General features: G+C 37.5%; 1 protein-coding gene across 2 annotated transcripts; it reads right to left on the bottom strand.

The window, feature by feature from the left end:
• Positions 1 to 14460: 14460 nt before the first annotated feature.
• LOC110878975 (glutathione S-transferase T3-like) lies at positions 14461 to 16088 on the bottom strand. 2 transcript variants are annotated; one of them, XM_022127379.2, is made up of 3 exons: positions 15540 to 16088; positions 15373 to 15494; positions 14461 to 15218 (listed from the first exon to the last, which is right to left on the bottom strand). In XM_022127379.2, the coding sequence occupies exons 1-3, from the start codon at positions 15773 to 15775 to the stop codon at positions 14470 to 14472; spliced, it is 1107 nt and encodes a 368-aa protein (XP_021983071.1). In that variant the 5' UTR covers positions 15776 to 16088; the 3' UTR covers positions 14461 to 14469. The 2 variants fall into 2 exon arrangements, with proteins under 2 accessions (XP_021983071.1, XP_021983070.1); XM_022127378.2 differs by having other exon boundaries at positions 15373 to 16088.
• Positions 16089 to 24221: the final 8133 nt, after the last annotated feature.

Genomic DNA, 24221 nt, shown 5'->3' with positions numbered 1-24221 from the left:
GGAGCTAATAAAAAAGGATCTGACACTTTTTTCAAGTAAATGATCAAATTATTCTCAAGTTATTCTGACCATTATTTGGGTCATTTTCATGTCAATTGATTGTAAATTTCTTTTAAGCACAATCACTGGATATGCCATTGTTACTAGAACAATTTATGTATTGATAAATGCACACAGTTGTATGATGACCACTGAAGATCTAATTCTAACCTCACAAGTGTTTTATGCTAATACTCTTTTCTTTTGATTTCAAAAGTTTTGAGATAGCCACACTTTGAGATTTTTATTTCCCTTTTCCCTTTTTACCCTTATTATTCATATGTTCAGAAATACTCACTAGGAGATTTTATTTTGAACATACCTGTTCCATAATCACTTTGAAGCAATGTTTTCGGAAATCTGACCATGTTTGAGCATGTTTTAGTTCAGATCTCACATTACTTATGATTAGGACTGTTTTGACAATTTATTTTCTCATTGTGTTTTGGACAAAGTAGATTTGGTCCTTTTGAAGGTACTCAACTTGCCTTTGAACACATGAGAAATTTTTGACTAAAGTTTTATTCCCTCTTTTCGATATCAGCAGTATGCAGGTGTTTTAGATGAACACAAGTTTTGCTGATCTGAGGTACATAGTTTAGTGTTTATTAATAAAACATCACAAATATCGAAACAACAATTGTAGTTCATTTTGAAACATTTAACGATCTCATAATTTATCAGATATTTTGGAAATCTGAAAACTATAAGTGACATATGTATGAAAACATTTGTTGTGTGAGATTTGTGTGTCATATGACATCTTGGTTGATTTACAGAGTTTTTGAACAATCATTTTGACCATGATTCGTTCATTACTCTGTTTTTCAACTGAATGCAACGAACCTTAGTATCAATGAGTTTTGAGCTGAACTGTTATGTCAAATTGATTGTTAGGTCGAATTTGACTGTCCAAGCTCTGATACAAATTGTTAGGATCTGAGGCTGTCATGATTAGTGTTTGTTTGCATAAATGATGAAGTGCAGCGGAAATGAGTAGCAAGCTTTGTAAACACAATCAAAGGAAAGAATAGATTGATAGACAATTGCTTTTCATTGTGTCAAATGATTTACATAGAAGCAAAAGATTACAGTAAAAGTTTACAATCTAAACTCCCCCTCAGCCTGATACACCAGAGTTGGTTGCACAAGATGAAAGGATGAATTGAGGAGAAGAACTCACTCAAAACGATCAAGTGTAACAGTACAGAGTACTGTCATACTTATAGGCAAACCAAACTACTGATATACTTCAGCTGACGTCACCATGATAGTGACATCTAACGACCCAACAAACTACAAATACTGTCCTGTACAAACTACTGTTATGTAACATCTGATATTCACTAACATACAAAACAAAATGAAAACTACTGCTACACGTTCCACTGTTGTAGCCTTAGCACAGATGTTGAGTCTTCAATGCTTTCTTCAAAGGTGATCAGTCTTTGAGAGGGCAGTGCTTGAGTCTTCAGCAGCACTTAGGAAACAGCAGTAGATAGAGCAACAGAGTTTGTCTTTAGCAGTTGTTAGGTAATCATCAGAGTTTGGTTTATCAGTTGTTGTAGTTGAGCAGCACTTAAGATTATCAGTTGTTAGATAACCACTGTCAAGGGGAGAGATTAGAGTAAACTGTTGCTTATTTGAAGTCCACTGATGGGATCCGGTTTTGGCTTTACATTATCTGTTCCTCTGTTAGGGTTCAATCCCAACAGTCTGAAGCTGAGAAGGTGATAGAGACAGAAAAAGTGATAGAAGTGGTGAAGACAATCGAGATTGAGAAGATTGTTGAAGTTGTAAATCCTTGCGAGAAGTGTTTGGAAGCTTGCAAGGGATGCCCAGCAAAAGACGAGATAATTGCTGAGTATGAGAAGAAGAAGGAGCAGTTACTGTTCAATCTTAACTATGTGAAAGAATCTTATGATGTCTTGAACAAAACAGTAACTGGTCTTCAAAAGACAAATTCTGAAAGAGAACAAGCACTGACGATGATGAATGCAGTCATGATGTCAAAGCAAAAAGCCATCAATTTCTACATCGAAGAGAGTGCTAAATGGAAGCAAGAGTTGGAGACCGAAAAGATCGAGAATGAGAGAATTAGACGTTTGTTTCAAAGTTATTCTAGTTCTGATTATCTCATTGATCGTATTTACCCAACTGTTGCAGGTATGGAAGCTTTTCAAGATGAGAAGCCAAAGAAGAAGAAAGATTGTGGTAAGAAACCGACTGTTAGCTATAACAAGTGTCTGCCTCCAATATGGGAAGGATATTCATCTAGAAAACCAAACGAGGAGCAACTTGAAAAAGCAGTCAATATAAAGCTAAAAACCGACACAACTGATGAATTACCAGAAAACATTGATGTCACGTTTACCTCGTCTGACACTGATCATGAGTCTGAGTTAATCAAAAAGGTGGTCGATCAGGTGTTGGATACTGATGAGGATGAGTCAAAGTCAGAGTCTGGAGGGTCAAATACATCAGTCAACAGTCAAAAGTCGTCGGTTAAACGGTCTTACAGTAAAGTGTTTTTATTATCAAAAGCAAATTTGGATGATGAAACATTTGAAGTCGCATACACTTTAAATGATTCGGACAAATTATATTCAGACAAAGAATTTCCAATAAGAAGTGTTTGTTTTGACAAGATCAAAAAGGTTTTCAAAATGTCAGAAATTAATATTTCTGAAATAAAAGATTTAAATCTTACTGAAAAACCTAAAAAGTACACTTCAAGAGTTCAACAACGATTAAATAAGAAAAAAGGTTACAATTCTAGTTCGGGTTCTCAAAAGAAACCAAACCAAAATTGTAGCTACAAAAAGAAAGGTTTAGGCTTTATTCCACTAGAAAATCATAAAAAAATGAAAAATTCTAAAACAAAAACTGAATTTGTGTCAGGTGGAAGTTCAGAAGATGAACAGAAGAAACCGTTCTGGAGACAGTCAAATCAAGAGTTTCTTGCTGATAAAAGAAAGAATGGAACTGAAGTGTGGCAACCAAAAGAAACTCGTACCTGTTACAGATGCAATAAAGTTGATCATATTGCATGGAACTGTCAGAAAAATGCCAAAACAAAATAGGGAGTTTCTCAGAAGTTGAAAGAAAAGATTGTTGATGTTGAACCACAAACCGAAAAACTTAAAGTTTTTGAAAACTCAACTTATGATGTCGGTGAGTGTTCTAAAAAGAGTGTTTTCAAACAGAAAGCTGAGAACAACCAAGTGTGGGTTGTTAAAAAGGTTAGTGAGTAAGTCGGCGATGAATCTGGTTCCACAAAGCCAGAGGAGCCACAAGGTGAAGTGAAAATTTCAGTGACTGATGATGATTTTCCATCACTGAAATTTGAGGAAATTAAAAAGAAAGTTGCTAAAATTGAAATCTCGAATCAATTTTACAAAGAGAAAAATGAATTTGATGTCGAGAAAACATTTAATGGAAGTGTAAAGAAATTTTTTGGAAAAATGTTGAATGGGAAAGCAAAGGGGGTTAAAGATTTTTATGCAACTAAAAAGGCAACATACAACCCTACTGCGCAAGAATTGAAAGCCATCAAGTCTGAAAAGACTTGGATGGAAGTCTGTTTCCCATAATAGTCTTAGGACTATGCCGGAGATCCCAAGTTTTTATCGTGAATCAGGAATCGGCATCATTCTAGTGATTGTAAAGTTTGCTTGAAAGATTTTGAAAGTGTTTAAATTTTACAGGTGAAAGGACTGCGCCGGAGCTTCCAGGTTAGTAAGTGCGAAGCAGGTATCGGCATCCTGGTTGGAAAATGTAGACGTAACATTCCTACAGTGGGTGATTGTGTGGTTATACCTACAAGTGGTATTGTGTGTTTCTACAAGTGGTTATTTTTTACACGTGATACAGAAGTTGCTGAATTGCAAATGGTAAATCAGGGACATTAAGTTGTACTTGATTTACTAACATACAGGTGGTTGAAGAACAAAATGATGAACCATATCCCCGTAACTTACAAGTGGTAAAAACAAAATCATTTTCCGGAAAAATCATTTTGATTAAAACAAACTTAAGTGTTTTGAAATCTAAATGAGAAAATGGTTTGTGAAAGGGGGGTTCTGATTGTTTATGCGCTAGTGAATGGTGAATTGATGTGATTCGATGTCAGTTGTCAAGTTTTTGTATAGTTTGTTTTGTGTTCTAGTGGGTCAAGAGCTTAGTGAGTTTTCAATTTTTTTTAATGTGTTTGCATTTTAGGGGGAGTAGAGAATTTCAGAAAATCCAAAAACATTAGAAAATTTGAAAAATACAAAAACATGATAAAATTCAAAAACGAGTTTTGTTGTGAAAAGAGGAAATGATAATACATCAGTGGACTGTCACAGCATGCTAAAGAAATGAAAATCAAAATGTGATAAACAATTTTACTGTGGATGTGTCAGTAGGTTCTTGCACATTTAGTAAACTGTAACGAGATATAAACCTAAAATCAAACTTGCCTATTCTGTGGGTTAACAACTGCTTGGATATATATGTAACCCCTGAAATCTTGTTTGAAAGGTACCTTATTCTGAGATACTAGGTCTTTATGCTCAGTGATATCTGGGGTATTATCCCGAGACTTCTGCTGTATGGAAGTACTGACCTAGTCCCCGGATAATGCTTTCCAGAAATGCTTAAAACATAGCATCACCCTCAGCAAGCTGATGAAACAATAAAATTGATAGTCGCTGCTGTTGTAATCAAAAGATCCTCTAAAGGGAACATACCAAAAGTCGAAGCCGTCATCTCTTTGCGTATACGGAAGTATCGACCTGAGCTCTCACGACCCTCGTATTTAACCCCTGAACAGATATCATCTGTGGTATACTCACCTGTAAGACTGAATATTGGGATCTGGATACAGGAGTATATTCAAGTAGTGGGACACACGAATAAGTTTAAGTGTTTAAAACATTAATTCGTATCTCGTATCATTTGAAATTTGTGTGAAAATTTAAGTGGACAAATATACTGACAATCTAGGTGAATTGTTTAGAGCCTAAAATGTAATCAAGCTTAACGGTGTTAGTGACATGTCTCATAAACTGATATGATCCTCTTACACAATCTCGCAAAAAATATTGTCTGTAAATATTTCAGTTTCTGCTTTATTCTGATTCTACAAGTGGTGTCATTTACTTTCTTTCAAGAAAAATCCAAAAAGATTTTGTGTGTGTTTTAGCATAAACCTTTGAAAAAGTCAAAAAGATTTTCGACAACTGATGTTGGAAAGCTGATTTCAAAATTCCAAGTGCTAAACATGATGGCATTGTTGTGAGGGGGAGTGTGTTTTGAGTGTCAAAATATGTTTTCTAAATCAACAAGTGGTTCATCAGGTGTGATGAGATCTGAGAGAGAGTAATTATTGATGCAGATAGTTAGCTTTGAGGGGAGTCAGTGTTGGTGCATTCAAATTGTTAAATTTAGGAAATTTATTTCTGGGATAAGAATGTGCAGGTTTAGCCAAGTTTCGATTCTGGAAATTAAAGACTCTGCAAATAGAGCTTGAGCCAGGTATCAATCCTGGAACATGAAGAAGCAGACAACGATCCTGTTACAGATTTTGCTGAAGAACAAAGGAATGCCAGCAAATCGAGAAGGAGAGTCTGAAGATAGGGAAAGAAAAGCCCAGAGATTGTTCAAGACTGAAGATGTGAAGACACAGCATTGTCGTGACTCGATAGACGACTCCATCAACATCTGAGGGGGAGTCTGTTGGTGCACTACATCTGTCGACATCGTCTTGGATCGAGTCTTACATTGTATTGTATAGATTAGGGCACGTTTTACGAGAAAACTGGAGAAATTGTATGTGTTTAGTAGGGAGGTTTCGCTCATATGGTCAAAGCATGTAGTTTCGCTTATGTGACATATGAGGTTTCGCTTATATGGACATGTCCATATAAGCGAAACCATTGGGTCTATATATAGTAGTCCATTCAAGCGAAACCATAAGCATCTCTTGTATTCCACGCCGAAGTGTTGCCGGTGTGAAGAACTGCGTGTAATCGACTGTTAATCAATACAATTAGCAGTTTTAGTGAAGATTCAGCTGTTTCTACCTCTGTTTCTTGTAATTCTACACCTGAAACGTAGTTGAACGCCTCTGAACGACTCAATCGGGTCAGAACACGATCCTACAGTAGTTATTATTATGATTATTATCAGAGCCGGCTATGATGGTGTGCGGGGAGGACCTCCGCACGAGGCCCGTGATCTCAAGGGGCACGTGATTTTCTTTTTTTAAATCTATATATATATATATATATATATATGTTATTTTAAAAAAAATTATAAGTATATACCAATTCTAATATAGGCCATTATCAAATATTATTCTATTGTTTATAATTTAGCCCATTTCACATTAGATTTATTGGGCTCAATACTAATATGATTTTAATAAAAATAATAAAACATGGTGGCAATTGATGTTGAATCGTCGTTGATTATCGAAAATTTCTTGGTCTCCTAGAATCTGAAAGAACGAACAAAAAACTCATCAGTTGACAAACATCATCAATTTATAATTCATCAGAACTTCGTTAGCCTGGGCTGGGCGATTCAGACACTGTTGGCCTGCTGCGAACAAGAACAACATCACACGCTGATTCTGAAATTCTGATTTCCGAACATAACATCAGAAGATTCAGAACTCAAGAGGTCCGTTCGTTTAGTGTTATTGACTTATTGTGTTAAACTGTTAGTCCGTTAGTTGTTGTTAAGCTTTAGTTGTGACTGTTGAGTATAAGATTAAGATTATTTATTGTTGTTGAGTATGAAATTCTTGATTAATCTCGAAATCGTGACTGTGAAACGTCAATCATTCTTGTTAGTTGAACATTGATTATTCTTGTAAGGCGTTAATGGGTCCTAAACAAGCATCCGGATGGCAAAAACAACAAAAGAGGAAACGAGCGATATGTACGAATGCTATAATTGGTTAGCTATTAACTTATTAGTTATTACGGTATTTAACTCATTAGAATACTATGATTTTGTTATTATCATAATTGCATTGTTTATCAAATAGTACAATTTTTGTTATTTTCGTAACTGTATTGTTTATCGTTAAAGTATATGGGCACATTTTTTGAGCTCAAACAGGGTACGTGAATTCTCAGAGACGCTACTGATTATTATTATTATTTTGTTTTTCCGGTTGTGTGTGTATGCATATCATGGGTGTGTGTGAGTTTTGTTTGTGTGTATGTATTTCATGTGTATGTGTGTGGGTGTTTTTTTGTTTCAAGTTGAAGAAGAAAAAGAATGTGTGCGTATGCATTTTGTTTTAATTTATATTTTAAATTTTAAAACATTTTAATATATAATATTTTTAAAGTTTAAATAAAATTAAAATAATTTGGTTTTGGGGAAATCTGAGATGACACCATGTAATCTTTTACATGGGAAAATCCGAAGAAAATTGAAAAAAGTTAATGTGAAGCTAATGTGCTAAACGGGATGACACCCTCCACCCTTAGCATGCTATATCGGTTTTTTTATTATTCTAGAACAATTCTACGCGTATAGTAGCGTTATACTATTACTCGCATAACATTTTAATAAAATATATATACTAGGCATGAATTAAATAGTATACCATAAGGTTTATAGCACAGAAGTGTAAAACCGTGTAGTGTTGGAAATCAAACCTTCTTCAATATAATCAAATAACGAATTCAACAAAAAAAAAGAGTAAACTTCCGTTTTGCTCCCTGTGGTTTGGTCACTTTAACGGTTTTGCCTCAAACCTTTAAAAATAGCCATTTTACTCCCTGATGTTTTGATTTTGTCTCCAGTTTGCTCCAAGACTCTAACTCAGTTAAAACATTCAGTTGAAAGTAAGGGTATTTTAGTAACTTTATATATAGGTATTTAATTACTTATTAGTAATTCCTAAAAGAGTTAACTAATAAAAATAAAAAGATAAAATCATTGCTATTTATTCATATATACAGACGCATATCAAACATCACCCACTTTATTATCATTAGCTCTCACCTTCAAACATCACCCACAACCACCATTACCGCCACCATAATCCGCCACTGCCACCATAATCCGCTGCCGCCACCACCTCCACAACTTCTCTCTCTCTCTCTCACACACACACTTACCACCACCATAATCCGTCGCCCCCAATATAATCCGCCGCCGCCGCCGCCACCATTACCGCCACCATAAACATTATCATTATCATCTTTCATAAGACTCTTTAGAGAAAACACAAAAATGAAGGAAACGAGGAAGGGGTTTTACCGGAAATTATGTCGGACCGAGACTCCGACCGCCGCCGACGGGCAGTCGCCGGACTACTCCTCCGTTTCTCTCTCTCTCTCCCCCCTCTCTCTCTCGTTCGCTCCCTGATGTCTGTCGCCGCTCACCACCACCCAATGGTGGTGGTCGGTCCTCTAATTGAGTAAAAAAAAGCTGCAATGGTGGATTTAGGGTTTTCTCCATGAACAATTGTAGAGAACAAGAATGCAGGTGGTGTGTGTTTGACGGAACCAGAAGGGGGGGGTGTCGAAGGAGTCGCCGGAATGGCGGCTCCGATCGCCGAGAGAGAAGAGCAGGTGAGGTAAGGGGTGAGGGGTGTTGCCGGTTAACCGGCGCCGGTGGGGAACCCGTCGTCGGTCAGCACATCGAGGGGGAGAAAGGGGGTAGCAGGGTGGAGATGAGATGGATTCATGTGTTGATATGTATAGATCGAGAGAGAAGGGGAAGGCAAACATAATAAATAAATAATTAAACTTTTATTTTTAAATATTAAAATAAATAATTAAATGCTTATGTGTAAAATTACTAAAATACCCTACTGATTACAAGTAAAATTCCTGAAATACCCCTACTTTTAACTGACCGTTTTAACTGAATTAGAGCCGGGGAGCAAACTGGAGACAAAATCAAAAAATCAGGGAGTAAAATGGCTATTTTTAAAGGTTTGGGGCAAAACCGTTAAAGTGACCAAACTACAGGGAGCAAAACGGAAGTTAATTATATAATCTCTATTTATACTAAACAACCCCTTAGAGAATAAGTAACCTACTTTTATAAGAAAAAAAATAAAAGAAAATTAGTATAAATCCAAAACCTTCATACTAAAATAAAACACAAAAAAAAAATCATTTAAATCCTTCAACTTATAAGTATTGACAAGATTTGTTTCAACATGTAGGATCAGGGTTCCAACATAATTGATGTAAAGAAGACCCGGGCTAGAATAAATATTTTATATCCCCCACTATGGTGCTCTGGGCGATTTTGGCGATTTGGTGAAACCCTAGACGATCCAGTCAATCCATGATCTCGATTGATCTTGGTTAGTATCTAAGGAATTCGATTTCAATCCTTAATCGTTCTTTAGGTTCCAATCACTTGAAGTCAGATTAGGGTTCGAGTTCTAGGGTTCCGTTTTTGGAGTGAGCGGCTGCTTCATTAATCTGCTTTGATTAGGGTTTCCGTATTCTCATTCCAATTGTTGCTGACTAATCTGCGTCCAGTTGTTTGATTTTGCTAATTGAATCGTGTTCTGGGATTACACTCTGTGGTACATCAGGTTAGGGTTGCAAAAACATCTGTGTAGACGGGGGTGCGGCTGGTTCCTTATTTGAGAATCGGCAGGCTCCTGCCCTAATCGTTGCTGTTGGTGTTCTAATCAGGTTATTGCTGATTGTTTCTGAATGGATGATGGTAAAAGTGATGCGGCTGCTCATCAGAAGGATATCGGCAAACCCGTATATTCCTTTGAGAATTTAGAGAGCCGGGTAATTGATGTGGACGGTAACACGTGGAAGCCTCGTAGGGGAACAGTCCAGACACGCAGATTGTGCACACAAAAACGAATATTATTGATGAACTGTTGAAGGTGTCTAGTCCAGTTCCGGTGGGGAATGTGCCGGCTGATATGAAGGTTCCGGTTAATCTCGAAGGATGTGCAGGGTCTCAAGGGAACCAAAGTGATCGAAACAGTAATTCTAAGTCAATGTCTTATGCAGATTCAGTTTCTGCAGCCAAGGTTAAGGTAAATTTCAGGTTTCTTGCAAGCACTGATTCGCATGAGGGTTGTGATGTGGTGTTGCCTCGAGACTCTGTTAGAGTAGTTCAAGAGAAGCTAGCAAACACTCTTTATGGTTACTTCCTAGGGGATCGAGTTGCGTACCCGGTGGTGGATTATTTTGTGCGGACAAACTGGAAGAAGTATGGATTGCAAAAACCCATGATGAATGCGAATGGATTCTTCTTTTTCAAGTTTGCTGATAAAGACGGGATGACGAATGTGCTGAAAGAAGGACCATGGATTATTCGAGGTCAGACTATATTTCTTAATATTTGGTCACCCACTTCGAAACTAGAAATGAAGGAGGTTAAGAAATTGCAATTGTGGGTCAAAATCCATGATGTTCCGATTGCTGCGTATACGGAGGATGGATTGAGTATGATAGCCACGGCTATTGGTGATCCGAAGATGTTGGACTCATACACTTCATCCATGTGCACTGATACTTGGGGAAGAAGTAGTTATGCTAGAGCGTTAATAGAAATCTCAGCCGATAATGATTTAAAGGAGGAGATAGTTATAGCGGTTCCTGACCTTGAAGGTGAAGGTTTTGTCACACAGAAACTGTATGTGGAGTATGAATGGAGTCTTTATAGGTGTGCTCATTGTAAAGTGTTTGGGCATTCTGATGATACTTGCCCGAGGCAGACTAGGAGGGAACCTAAGGAGCCGGTCAACATTCAGAATCATTATGAAAGGAATGCTAGGCAACAAGTAAAATAGCCGGTAGTAGACAAGGATGGGTTTATGGATGTGGTTCGTAAGAAAACGGCTAGGAAAGCAGGTTTTCCTGTAAACAAGCAGAAACAGAAGTTTGAGTATAGGCCGATTGGTCCCAATGGGGGGACCAAAACATCGGCTTAGCAATCGAAAATCTTATCTAAGAACTCCTTCGATGTTTTACGGGATAAGGGTCTTCATATGGGTCAGACTAGTGGTGAGGCTCATAATGAACAGCAAGACTCGGATGATGAAGATGTCACAGAAGTCTACAATGAAACAAATAAATTTATGACCTCATCGTCTGCAAGAGTAGGAGCTAGCACATCTTCCTCAAAGTTATTCAATGGATAGAGTGTCTCGGGGTCGTGTGAAGGGGCTGCCGGTTCTCGGCAATTTTATTTTTGATGATGGAGGATGATACTTGATGTTGTTTTATTTTGTTTTATCTACTAGATAGTCATCTTTGATGTTTAGTAGGCTAGGTTATGTGATGTTTTAGGGTATTTGTTGGTTGGTTTTACATATATGGGGCATGTCCTATATATGAACTAGTGTGGAACTCTTCCTCACTACTTGTACTTATTTGCGGATGTTTTAATAGATTCACCGGGGTAACCCTTTACCAAAAAAAAAAACATAATTGATGTACATTAGTGTAGATTTAGAAATAAATTTAGAGAGTGTTTTACTTGATCATTAAAAAATTTATCTGATACACTAGCACCAGGCCAAGAGAAAATTTTATTGAGGAATCCTAATCCTAATAAAGGGTCCACTGAAGTTCATATATTTTTAATGTACAAATATCGTTACCAGAATGATAGCATTAATTGTGGACATGTACATGATCTGTCACGCATTAACGATAATTCCTTGTGTGTCATGTGTAGTGGGGGTGTTCAAAAAAATCCGAATCCGAAACCGAATCCGAAATATCTGAAAACCCGTATCTGAAATATCCAAATTTTCGGATATCCGAAAATTCGGATTCGGATTCGGATAGTGATTTTGAGAATTTTCGGATAATCGGATTATCCGAAAATTTAATTTTTATTTTTTTCGGATATCCGAATATCCGAAAATATCCGAAGTATCCGAAAAATATCCGAATTATCCGAAAAAATATCCGAAATATCCAAAAAATATCTGAAGTATCCGAAAAAATATCCGAAATATCCGAAATTTATATTCGGATATCCGAAACTATCCGAAAAATATGGTTCCAAATATTAAAAAATAATAAAAAATAGAAATTAAATAAAAAGTTGGATATTCGGATATCCGATTAGATATCCGAACCCGAATCCGAAATTTCAGATATCCGAAACTTCGGATTCGGGTTCAGATGTCAATATTTCACTATCCGAAATTTCGAATATCCGATTTTCGGATATCCGAAAACCGGATTATCCGATCTTGAACACCCCTAATGTGTAATAGGTTTGCTACGCGTACAAAACAAATTCCTTACAAGCGTTACATGCATGCTTCACAAGAATTAGATAAGAATGCATTTGCCCATTTTGATGTCATTAATATTATATGTAAATAATAATTTATTCCAATAGATTCCTGAGGCTACACAGTATGGGTCCGTCGACCCACCCGTCCTGCTCCGGCGACAGGAGCTACACCAAACCGCCCCCTGGCGTCCCGTCCTCTTCGTCGTTTTCTCGCCGTTTGCGACGGTCCAAAAAGTGGGGCCCAATCTCCAAAAGTTACCGTTATTAAAAAAAATTAATTTCCACTTTTATAAATCTTACTCTATCATGGATCCCTTCAACAACGCGAACAATCCGAACAACCCGAACAATCCCAACAATCCGACCCAAGCTAATGTTTTCTCGGTTCTCGGATATTATCTGACGCTAGAACCGAACCAATTCTCGCAATATTCATCAAATGCGTTTGCATCATTCCAACACTCGCCAAACCAATTCGCTCAATTCTCTCAAAATCAAGCCCTTCAACAAATGATGATGCGGGGTGCTTGGAATTTCCCACCGAACCCGACACCACCCGTTCAACCCCAACCGATCCCTACGCAACCCGTTCAACAATCCGAACCCGACGATAATATCGAGGTTGTTCCCGAAACCCAACCGTCTAACGAAAAAGGCAAATGGAAAAAAGGCAAGCAAGTGGTAGGTGAGCAACCGTCCAAACCAAAGTCGACTAAGTGGACGCCAATCGAAGAAGAAGCCTTAGCCAAGGCTTACATAGGTACGTCTACACACCTGACAAAAGGTTATCTTTTTTTTTTTTTTAAGTTTATACATTTTTTTTTATTTTTTCTTAACAGTTTGTTTTTTTTAAAGTTTAAGTTTTTTTTTTGTTTTTTTTTCTTAACAGTTGGTTTTTTTCTAAAGTTTAATTTTTTTTGTTTATTATTTTCTTAACAGTTGGTTTATAATGCTCGAGTTTATGGAACACTTAAAAATGTACAATGACGTCTCGGCCCAAAAGACGAAGGTGAAGGAGCAGGGCGTCGAAGAAAAAACTCGTGTAGCGGAAGAAAAGTTACGCGAGAAGGTCCGATTGTCGAATGAGAAAATCCGAATTTCCGATGAAAAAATTCGGCTCAATGAATGGGAAATAATTACGATGGATATCGATCAGTATCCCGAGCCGAAACGTTCGACATTGAAAAAACTACAAACCGACATCATGAAGAAGCATGATATTATTTAGAGTAAACTTCCGTTTTGCTCCCTATGGTTTGGCCGTTTTAACGGTTTTGCCCCAAACCTTTAAAAATAGCCATTTTACTCCTTGATCTATTGAACTTATCTCCATTTCACTCCCCGCCTCTAACTCCATCTAAAATATTTATTAAAGATGAGGGTATTATAGTAATTCTATAAATATGTATTTAAATTGATTTTTAAAATCCATTTATTTTGTCTTCTTGTTGATATAAAATTAAAAAATATAAGCATCTATAACAAAATCAATCAATCCCTTTCTTTCTCACTTCATCACCCATTTTCTATCTCTATATCTCCTTCTCTCTCTCTCTCTACCTTCTGCCTTCTGTAACACCCACACTAGACACTGCCACCACCAGCCCCCGCCATTACCACCCCTCGCCACCACCACCCACCAGCTCCCGCCGCCGCCGCCATTACCACCCCTACCACCACCATCGCCGCCGCCACCCTTGCCACCACCACAGACTGACAGACACCATCTCTTAGTCGGCCTCGCTCAGATCTGAAAGGAGGCATCAAACCTACCTTAGTTCCGTTGATCTGTCTGTGTATGTTCAGATCTGTTTATATTTGTTTCAAGATCCAATTTTGCATCTGTTTTACCCTCTCCTTGTTATGAGTTTTGTATTATATAAGGAGATGTAAGTGAGACCATGCGTAATGGTAAACAAGAATAATGCCCCCAACATGGGGCATTATGCGCCACGTGTCGCCTAGTCATACTTTGGGCATTATAGAAAAAAAGGTGTAGTGGGGCATTATCCCAATAATGCCCACTCAATCATTTGACAATTATTTTTTTTTTAAATATAAAAGATAAAGTCTTCATTAATTTAAAATATAAATTACAATACTTGAAAAAAAATACAAAAAAAAAAACAGAAAATTAAAAAAACAGAAAAAAAAACAGAAAAAAAAAAACTAGATGATCTAAAGTCCATATTTTTCACGTATTTTTTGGCGACGCATTTGAGCCAAGATCAACGCGTCGCCTTGGAGGTGGTCGATCGGTTTGGACAAAAACTCAATGTCCTTTTCCATTTGTCGCGCCTCTTGCAACTCGTTGAACTTTTTGGTTTCAACTACTCGGTCTTTCATAATCTCCCAACGTTTGTGGCCGAGGTCGTGAATATCTTGGAGACGACGGTTCATCTCCTCGAAATCATCCTTTAGGCCGAGATCGGAAGACGACTCGACCGTTTTTTTCCCGGTTCCCTTTCTTCTACCGGTGGGTCGGGCCAACTCGTCTTGAAATTGCTCGTCAACGTCCAACGTTTCATTTAAATCAACATTACGGGCATCGGATGTCGGAGTTGACGGGTCGGCGGAGGATGATGTTTTTGACCTTTTAGCCCGGCGTCTACTACTTGTCGTCATTGGATTAACAAGCGCCCACTTTGGACTTTTTCGTAGTAGCTCCCAACACTTATAGTACGTGAAAGGGCTTTTCGTCCTATCGAACTCCTCCAAAGTCTTTGTTAAAACCCCGACGTCACTTTCACCGCTCGGGCGATTATCGTAGTTTCGTTGGTAAACTTCTTGAAACGCGTGACATTTGTTGTTGATGTCGGTCCATTTGCTAGAAATTGAATCCTTGTCCCGATGTTCGCCTTGACCCCACGAGCTATAAAAGAGTGCACGCACCCTATCCCAAAAAACGGGGCCCGTTTGAAAGTTTGCTACAAATTTAAAAACAAAAAATAAAAATATAAGTTGAAATTTAAAATATAAAAAACAGAAAAAAAAAAACAGAATATATGAAATAGAAAAAAAAACAGAAAAAAAACAGAATATAAAAAAACAGAAAAAAAAAAATAAAAAAAAATAACTTACCGGTATCTTCGTCCTCCGAAATATCGAGCCACGCCCGAGTCAACGTGTATTCCTCGTCCTTCGTCCATTTAATGGTTGTTTTTGCACGTCGAGGCTCATCCTTTTCCTTCTTTTTATGCGACCTTCTGCCGCGTTTCGATTTGTCTTGCACCGGTTCGGGTTGCGACTCCGGCACGACCTCGACATCGGGTTCGGATTCGGGTTCGGGTTGTGACGGTTGCGACCCGCCGGCTTGACCAAAGCCGTAGGTGGGAGAAACAAAAGGAGGGGCGCCACTCAAGTAAGCCGCGTAACTTAAAAAGCTCGGGTCCATGTCTTGTAGGTTGTACGGGGTTTGCGGTTGGGTTGTGTTCGGGTTCGTGGGTCTTGCGGGGCCACCAAACGGGGGTCGGTATGGATGCATGTTTGTAAAAAAATAGGAGAAAGTGGAGGTTTTTTTATAAAGTAATAGAAGAGAGTGGGTGAGAAAGTAGTAGAAATTTTATAAAAAATTGGAGAAAATGGAATGATATATATATAGTGGGTAAAATTTAGAATTAAAAAAAAAAAAAATAAGTTTTTGACCGTTGCCAAACGGTCGAATTTTTGGCATCTTTCGAATTCACAGCGTTTTTAAAATCACGCCGGAGCCATTTTTTTTCAAAAAAAACGCCCGGAAACGCCCCATGTAATGGGGGTTCCGGCGTTATGCAGCGTTTTTTGGCAATTTTTTTTAAAAAAAAACGCCCCGTTACGGGGGGTCTGATGCATAAAGCTAATTAAGGATGGCTGACCAACGCATTGCATTTTTTACTGATTGCTTTAGTATCAAATGGTCCTTCCTAAATTAATAACTATAAGATATATTGGTTTAATGTCTTTTTTTAGTTTTTATAATTTTTATGTAGTTGAATTGTATTGGCAGATGATGATTGTAACTGATGCATACGCATCTTCACGGGTCGCTATTGATAATCATGATGATTTCTGGTAATGTGTTGTGAATTTGTACAGTAGATTTTGTTGGAAATTTTATAAATAATATTATATTAATTGTTAATGTAATGATTATTTAATAATTAAGCCAAGATGAATGAGAGATCTTGTGCATTAAGTTTTGTGTGTTGGAACCATAAACATGTGGGAAATTGAGCTTGTCCCACATAGGTGGAGAGATAAATCTTTTGTGAATTTATAATTAGAATTCTCTACACGAATGTATTCTTGTATGACAACTCACACCCAGTGGTAGCCAGGAGGGTGCGAAGCACCCGACCCGCGCCCGGGCACGGGCTCGGGCACGGGCACGGGACCGGGACCAGGGCGATGGGCGCAATGTGGCGCTTTGATGGCGCACTTTGCACTTTGCACTTTGCACTTTGCACTTTGCACTTTGCACTTCGCATCGCCGCGAGCCGCTTGGAGCCGCCTTTAGTATTTTTTAGATGTGTCTTGGCTTGTGGTCAACTAGAGACTATTCAAGTTCCTAACTGAAAAATAGTTAAGTCTAAGAATTTATTCTTATTGAATTTTGTATTCAATAGGAACTGATCATTTTCGAATTCTAGTTGGTTGTTATATACAAAGCTTGGTGCTTTGTTTGAGATACGAGAGTCTGAAACTCGTATGGTTCATACAACAAACACAGCTTCTAACGAATTTCCGAATTTTGGATCTCTACGCACTCTTGTTTCAGAAATGGCTACTGTCGCAGCAACCACATCAACCACCGTTGGATCCACATCCACTACCATGGGACCATTGGTTGGTACCCAAGCGGCTCAAGCAGTTGCTAACCATGCTGAAAAACCAGAGAAGTTTACTGGTTTGAACTTTAAGAGATGGCAACAAAAGATGTTGTTCTATCTGACCACTCTAAACCTTGCGAGGTTTTTGACAGAGTCTCCTCCTGTTCTCGTAGAAGGGACATCTGATGTCCAATCTGTGAATGCTATTGATGCTTGGAAACACTCTGAGTACCTATGCCGCAACTATGTGTTGAATGGCCTATCAGACGCCTTGTATAACGTGTATCTCAAGGTTCCAACTGCCAAAGAGTTATGGGAGTCATTGGAACGGAAATACAAGACTGAGGATGCGGGTACTAAAAAGTATGTTGTGGCTAGGTTTTTGGACTATAAAATGATTGATTCAAAAACAGTGATGAGTCAAGTCCAAGAACTGCAGATTATTCTTAGTGATATTCTGTCAGAAGGGATGAATCTGAGTGAAACATTCCAAGTGGCAGCAATTGTTGAAAAATTGCCTCCTAGTTGGGTGGACTTCAAGAATTACCTTAAGCATAAGCGAAAGGAAATGACTATCGAAGACCTTGTGGTTCGTCTTCGTATTGAAGAAGACAACAGAATAGCACACAAAGGAGGTCAAGTTAAAGCTTCTGCAAAAGCGAACCTTGTGGAACATGGTCAATCCTCAAGGGGTCACAAGGGTAACAAAGGCCACAAGTTCAATGGAAAATTGAAGAACAAAGGTGTTGACCTTGGGCCAAAGAAAGGTGGTGTGAAGAAGAAGGTTGGTCCCTTTAAAGGGAAGTGTTACAACTGTGGTCAAACTGGTCACCGTGCTGACCAATGCAAAGAGCCTAAACGTGACACGGCTCTTATGGTTGATGATGATGGTATGCCATTAGTGGCCATGATTTCAGACCTCACTGCCATGGCGGAGGAGGTAAATTTGGTGGGTAACGAGCCAAAAGGGTGGTGGGTTGATACTGGGGCAACCCGCCATGTATGCCCAGATAGGACCCTCTTTAATACGTTTAAAGAGGTGGCAGGTGAAAAGTTGTACATGGGAAATGCTGCTACAGCTGATATCAAGGGAGAAGGTGATGTGATCTTGAAGTGGACTTCTGGGAAAGAGCTCACTTTGAAGAATGTGCTTTATGTTCCAGACCTGCGCAAGAGTCTTGTGTCGGGTTGGATGCTTAATAAGCATGGTTTTCGTTTGGTTTTTGAGAGTGATAAGTTTGTTTTGACTAAGCGGGGTATGTTTGTTGGAAAGGGCTATGCCCAAAATGGCATGTTTAAACTAAATGTAATGGCTGTTAAGAAAAACATGAATAAAAGTGCGAGTACTTCTGCTTACTTGGTGGAGTCTCCTAATGTTTGGCATGGACGTCTTGGTCATGTAAATTTTAATTCGATGCGTCGTTTAATTAAATTAGATTACATACCAACCTTTGCTATTGACTCTAAAACAAAATGTAAAACTTGTGTTGAAGCCAAACAAACAAGATCATCCTTCAAATCAGTTGAAAGAATAACTGAACCCCTTGATCTGATTCACACTGATGTGTGTGACTTAAAATCAATTCCCACCAGAGGTGGTAATAAATATTTTATTACCTTTATCGATGACAATACAAGATATTGTTATGTTTACTTACTTAAGAGTAAGGATGAAGCAATTGACAAGTTTATCTTGTATAAAGCTGAAGTTGAGAATCAACTCAACAAGAAAATAAAACGTGTGAGAAGTGATAGAGGAGGTGGATATGTTTCACCATTTGGGGAATTATGTGCAAAAAGTGGCATAATACACGAGTGTACCCCTCCTTATACACCCCAATCAAATGGCATCGCGGAGCGAAAGAATCGTACACTAAAAGAAATGATGAATGCCATGTTGATAAGTTCTGGGATGAGCCAGGACATGGGGGGGGGGCATTTTGTCGGCTAATTTTTTGTTAAATAAAATACCTTTCAAGAATAAGGACATAACACCTCATGAGTTGTGGTGGGGACAGAAATCATCCTATAAATACTTGAAAGTGTAGGGGTGCCTGGCTAAGGTGATTGTTACACCCCCCAAGGCACTTAGAATAGGGCCAAAAACTGTTGATTGTATCTTCATTGGATATGCCAACAACGGTAGCTCACATCGTTTTCTTGTATATGAATCCAAGAATCCTGATGTGCACAAGGACTCTATCATAGAGACAAGGCCAGGAAATGTGACATACTTTGAAGAAGAGTTTCCAATGTTAGTACAAACTCATGCGAGTTCTTCAACAACCAATCATGCAAGTTCATCAACAATGGTTGATGAGACTGTTCGAGAGGAAACTCAAGAACAATTAGAGGTTGAAGAGGGTGAGCCAATAAGAAGTAAAAGGCAAAGGACTGAGAAATCCTTTGGGCCTGACTTTCTTACATTCATGGTTGAGAGTGAGCCTCAAACCTATCGAGAAGCAGTTACCTCTTCAGATGGACCTCAATGGAAAGAAGCCATCAAGAGTGAAATTGATTCTATCTTGCAGAATCATACTTGGGAGCTAGTAGATCTTCCACCAGGGTGCAAGCCACTTGGATATCGATGGATATTCAAGAAAAAGATGAAAGCTGATGGCTCTGTCGACAAGTACAAGGCAAGGCTTGTGATCAAAGGGTTTAGACAAAAGGAAGGTCTTGACTATTTTGACACATACTCGCCTGTGACCAGAATAACCTCAATTAGATTTGTGCTTGCAATTGCAGCTTTGAGAAATTTGGAAATACATCAAATGGATGTAAAAACTGCATTTCTCAATGGGGAATTAGAGGAAGAGATTTACATGGAGCAACCAGAGGGTTTTTCTGCTCCTGGCCAAGAGGGCAAAGTGTGTAAACTCGTCAAGTCATTATATGGCTTGAAGCAAGCTCCAAAACAATGGCATCAAAAAAAATTGACCAAGTCATGCTTAACAGTGGTTTCAAAATAAATGAATGCGACAAATGTGTCTATGTGAAAGACACCTCTAAGGGTTATGTGATTTTATGCCTTTATGTAGATGATATGCTTATCATTGGGAGTGATGATAAGATGATCAGATCTACTAAAGACATGTTGAAAGCGAGATTTGACATGAAAGATATGGGTCTAGCTGATGTGATTCTTGGAGTAAAGATCATTAGAACCCAAACTGGTTTGGTGCTAAGTCAATCTCATTATGTGGATAAGATTCTTGAGAAGTTCAATCCTGGGGACACGAGTGTAGCTCAAACTCCAATTGATACGTCTCAACATTTGTCAAAAAATAGAGGCGAGAGTGTTGCTCAATTGGAATACTCAAGGATCATTGGTGTAACAACCCTCACAAAAATCAATAATTAGGATAATAATTAGTCAATAAGGAAACCCTAATTGAGACACCCAAGTAATTCTGCATTAATCCTAAAATTTTCAGAACAAGCGGAATCAGTATCAGGGCCCCTAAAACTCAGGGGGGGTTAAACCCTACTTAATATTTATCTTCAATTTACGTTGTAAACTGTTGAATGTCGAATTTAAATGAATCACCAAGGCTATGCCACTGACTAGGCTAGTCTACAAGCTAAAACGCACCCTTTACGGACCGTAAAGCTTAGTCCTTACGGACCGTAAGCCAACCGGCTCCCTTACGGACCGCAAGGGTCCAGTCATACGGTCCGTATGCGAATCAAATTTTGGGCTATAAATAGCCGACCTTGGAAGTCGACTGATGATAATAAAACGTCGACCAAACTCTCTGTGTACGTCGTTATTAGGCCAAATTACTACAAATTAAACATACACTACACACGAGGTGCTGCTACGATGCCGGGTATTAACTCAATCATTGTTCAATTCTTTTCTTTCCGTCAGCTTTTATTTTTGTAAATAATAGCTCGGGATTTTACCCTCTAAATCCCTAAACTCTTCTCGTTATTAAGGTAATAACTCTAATCACTGGTCATTAAAGTTGAATTGAGTTAATACAATAATACGAGTTCTTGTGTCTAGAAATTAGAATTCATAATCAGTAAGCTGTTAAACTAGTATATCAAACTTAGCAGTTAAGTTAACTGAGTAAATTAAATCATTTGTTAATTAAGTTTGGTATGATTAATTAATCAGTTAATCAATATTAATTAAGCTAAGCAAGATTAATTAAGCTAAGTAAGTTATTTAGTTAAATAGTTAAGGAAACTTAATAGTTAAGGAAACTTAATGGTTAAGTAAAACTTAATAGTTAAGCAAACTTAATAGTTAAGATAAAATTAAATAAATAAAAGTAAAACTTAATAACTAAGAAATCTTCCTAGCTAAGTAATAAATCTACCTATAAATAGGAAGCTTAGGATTCATTTTTCTTTGCTCATTTCTTTTCTTCTTCTCTCTATACGTTGGTGTTCTAACCAACAATCACTCAATCGCTATTACGATTCATTTTCCGAGATCAATATATCCAAAGAATATTTAAGTGCCGCCCACATTGGGTTATACTTTGTCGTTTGTCGTTAATTCGATAAATGAGTTGAAGTATTATACTTTGTCGTTTGTCGATAATTCGATAAATGAGTTGAAGTATTATACTTTGTCGTTTGTCGATAATTCGATAAATGAGTTGAAGTATTGCACTTTGTCGTTCATTGTGAGAATTTGATCTCGTGAGTTATCGTAAAAGCTGTATTGATCATTAACCCGGTTTTTGTGAAATTCGTTAAGGTTCGAATCTCATGACTACCGTTAAGGTTTGATTTGGGTTCTACACCGATACGTATTCCATTCTGTTAAACTATGTATTTAACTACCAAGAATACTCCCAACTACACCCTCACAATCAAACAAACTATTAAATCATCAGAAGATCCAGAATAATAAAGTGCATGCCTAATTATCGGAAGAAGTAGAATCAGGAAGTTTGTTAACTCAATCCTGCATGCTGATTTGTGAGTCATTCCTCTTTTATAAACTCTTTTTCTCACAGATTGTGAGTCATTCTCTTTTTATCAACTGTTTTACAATACTCCAAATTATTTTCCAAAAGTTATAATTACAGTGATTAAGTTTATGTAATCACCAAATTACAGCCGGTATGTGGGGTATTGTGCACAGTATTATTATTATTGTTTCCTTCACATTAGGTGGGCGAGCCTAAATGTGACATACGTCACTCATTGGGACAGCCAATGGTGATATGACCACAGTCACAGAGCTGGTCTGTGACAAATACCTATTCTTGAATGTTGGTTGATAATAAACATATGTAAAAACCCTTAATACTGTAAATTATAACAAATTTGTCGTTTTCAGTAAAATGAATGAACTCACTCAGTATTTCCTGCTGACAAAACCTTTTTAAAACGCGTTTCAGGTAATTACAGTAGATTGGAGTAAAGATTGGATCCGGCACTAAAAGACTTCAAGAAGTGGCTTATTTTATTAATTAAATCAAATTAAGAAATATTGTTTTTATTAAAAGCTACCTTTGTAAAACATGGAATTTATTCCATCTATTTAAATAAAATCCGGTGTTTCTAAACTCTGATATTTTCCTAACTCACGGTCCTGATGAAATTTCCGCTGCAATGTTTTTCAAATTAATCACCGGTACCACTGGACTGCTCACGGCACCAATTCCGGCCAGATGGGGTCGGGGGTCGTGACAGTAAAGGTGGTATCAGAGCTAAGCCACTACTTTAAGCCTATAAGTGTTGTGATAACAATACTTAAGCTTAAATAAAAGAGTTAGGAGATTGCTATTAACTTAACTGGTAGCACATCTGATAGCATTTAGACTTGCACATAAGAAAAGATGCCTTAGTATAAGCTAAGCCACTTGTTTACGCAAATAGGTGTTATAATAATACCTAAGCTTAAACGGAAAGTTAGAAACTTAAAAATTATCTGATAACATTCTGAATGATATTTAGACTTGAACTTAAGAATTTTGCCTTAAAATAAACTTTAAGGTAAATTACTTATATAAGTATAATGTAATGAATACTGGTATGTCATAAGAATGACGGTTAGCAGGCAATAGCACTTAATTGCTATTTATTCTTGCTTATTGATATTATCTGGTCTAGAATAAGATATGTTATGGGAATACAAATTTCTTTGATTCTGGATAAAAGTCCTAAGAAAAGAGGCACTTTTAAAATCTTGAAAAGATACTATTTATGGGAAATAGAAAATTTTATCCGGCAAAACTGGGTATAGAGTAGCAGACTCTCCAGCTTGTCCGGATATACTGAGGTTACCTCTCCGGCGTGAACCGGGTAAGATGGGGTATATATAAAATGTCAAACAAGTGACAAGATTTCCCTAAATAAGTATCATGGCCTGATATCAAACTTGTTTTTGGAAATAAGAATCTGTTAAATACATTAACCTTATAAAGGGTATGTATATTACAGCATGTGAAATATATGATTATATAGATATGTATATCTATAAGAAATTTCAAAAGCCATAACAATTGATAATTAGGGATAAAGCACAAGTATATGTGTCAATAATAAATTTAGATTCCTTTATCAAGAATCTCTTACCTATATCGATATCAAACATTATTTTGTTTGATCATCTACCTCGTAACTCGAGCAACAATAATAAATGGAAACCCATTAAGTTGGGACACCATCAAAAATATAAGAATTACCAATACGTTACCATAAATTATTAACGCCATAAATTATGAACGCAAGTAAGAAGCATGTCAAGTTGTGCTAATGCACAAGAAAACACATGAAACTTAAAATTATACGTCCACAGACGTCAAAGTTTATCACACACAACTTCCAAGGCAAGACCTTTGAAAAATATAAATTAGGCACGATGACACCAATATTAATTCCGTCGGTAAAAGTACTACTAATCAAAAAGCGGTATTTTGCCACATGATCTTACAAACAAAATCTCGCTGAGGTACGTTGGAACAACATTTCACAAACATCGGTATATAGTTTAACCTGAGTCATAATTATTAGTACTACAAAAGAAGTCATATAGTTTTGCACATTCCCTATTTCATTTCACTTCATTCGACATTCTCTGATAATGTCATTAAACAAATAGTTATCACACGAAATTCCAGATAAGAAGTTCTTATATTCCCTTCATTGCAA

Source organism: Helianthus annuus, chromosome 9 (assembly GCF_002127325.2).
Source record: "Helianthus annuus cultivar XRQ/B chromosome 9, HanXRQr2.0-SUNRISE, whole genome shotgun sequence".
NCBI lineage: Eukaryota > Viridiplantae > Streptophyta > Magnoliopsida > Asterales > Asteraceae > Helianthus > Helianthus annuus.
The sequence above is the reverse complement of the archived record's forward strand: the minus strand, read 5'-3'. Positions and strand labels throughout refer to the sequence as shown.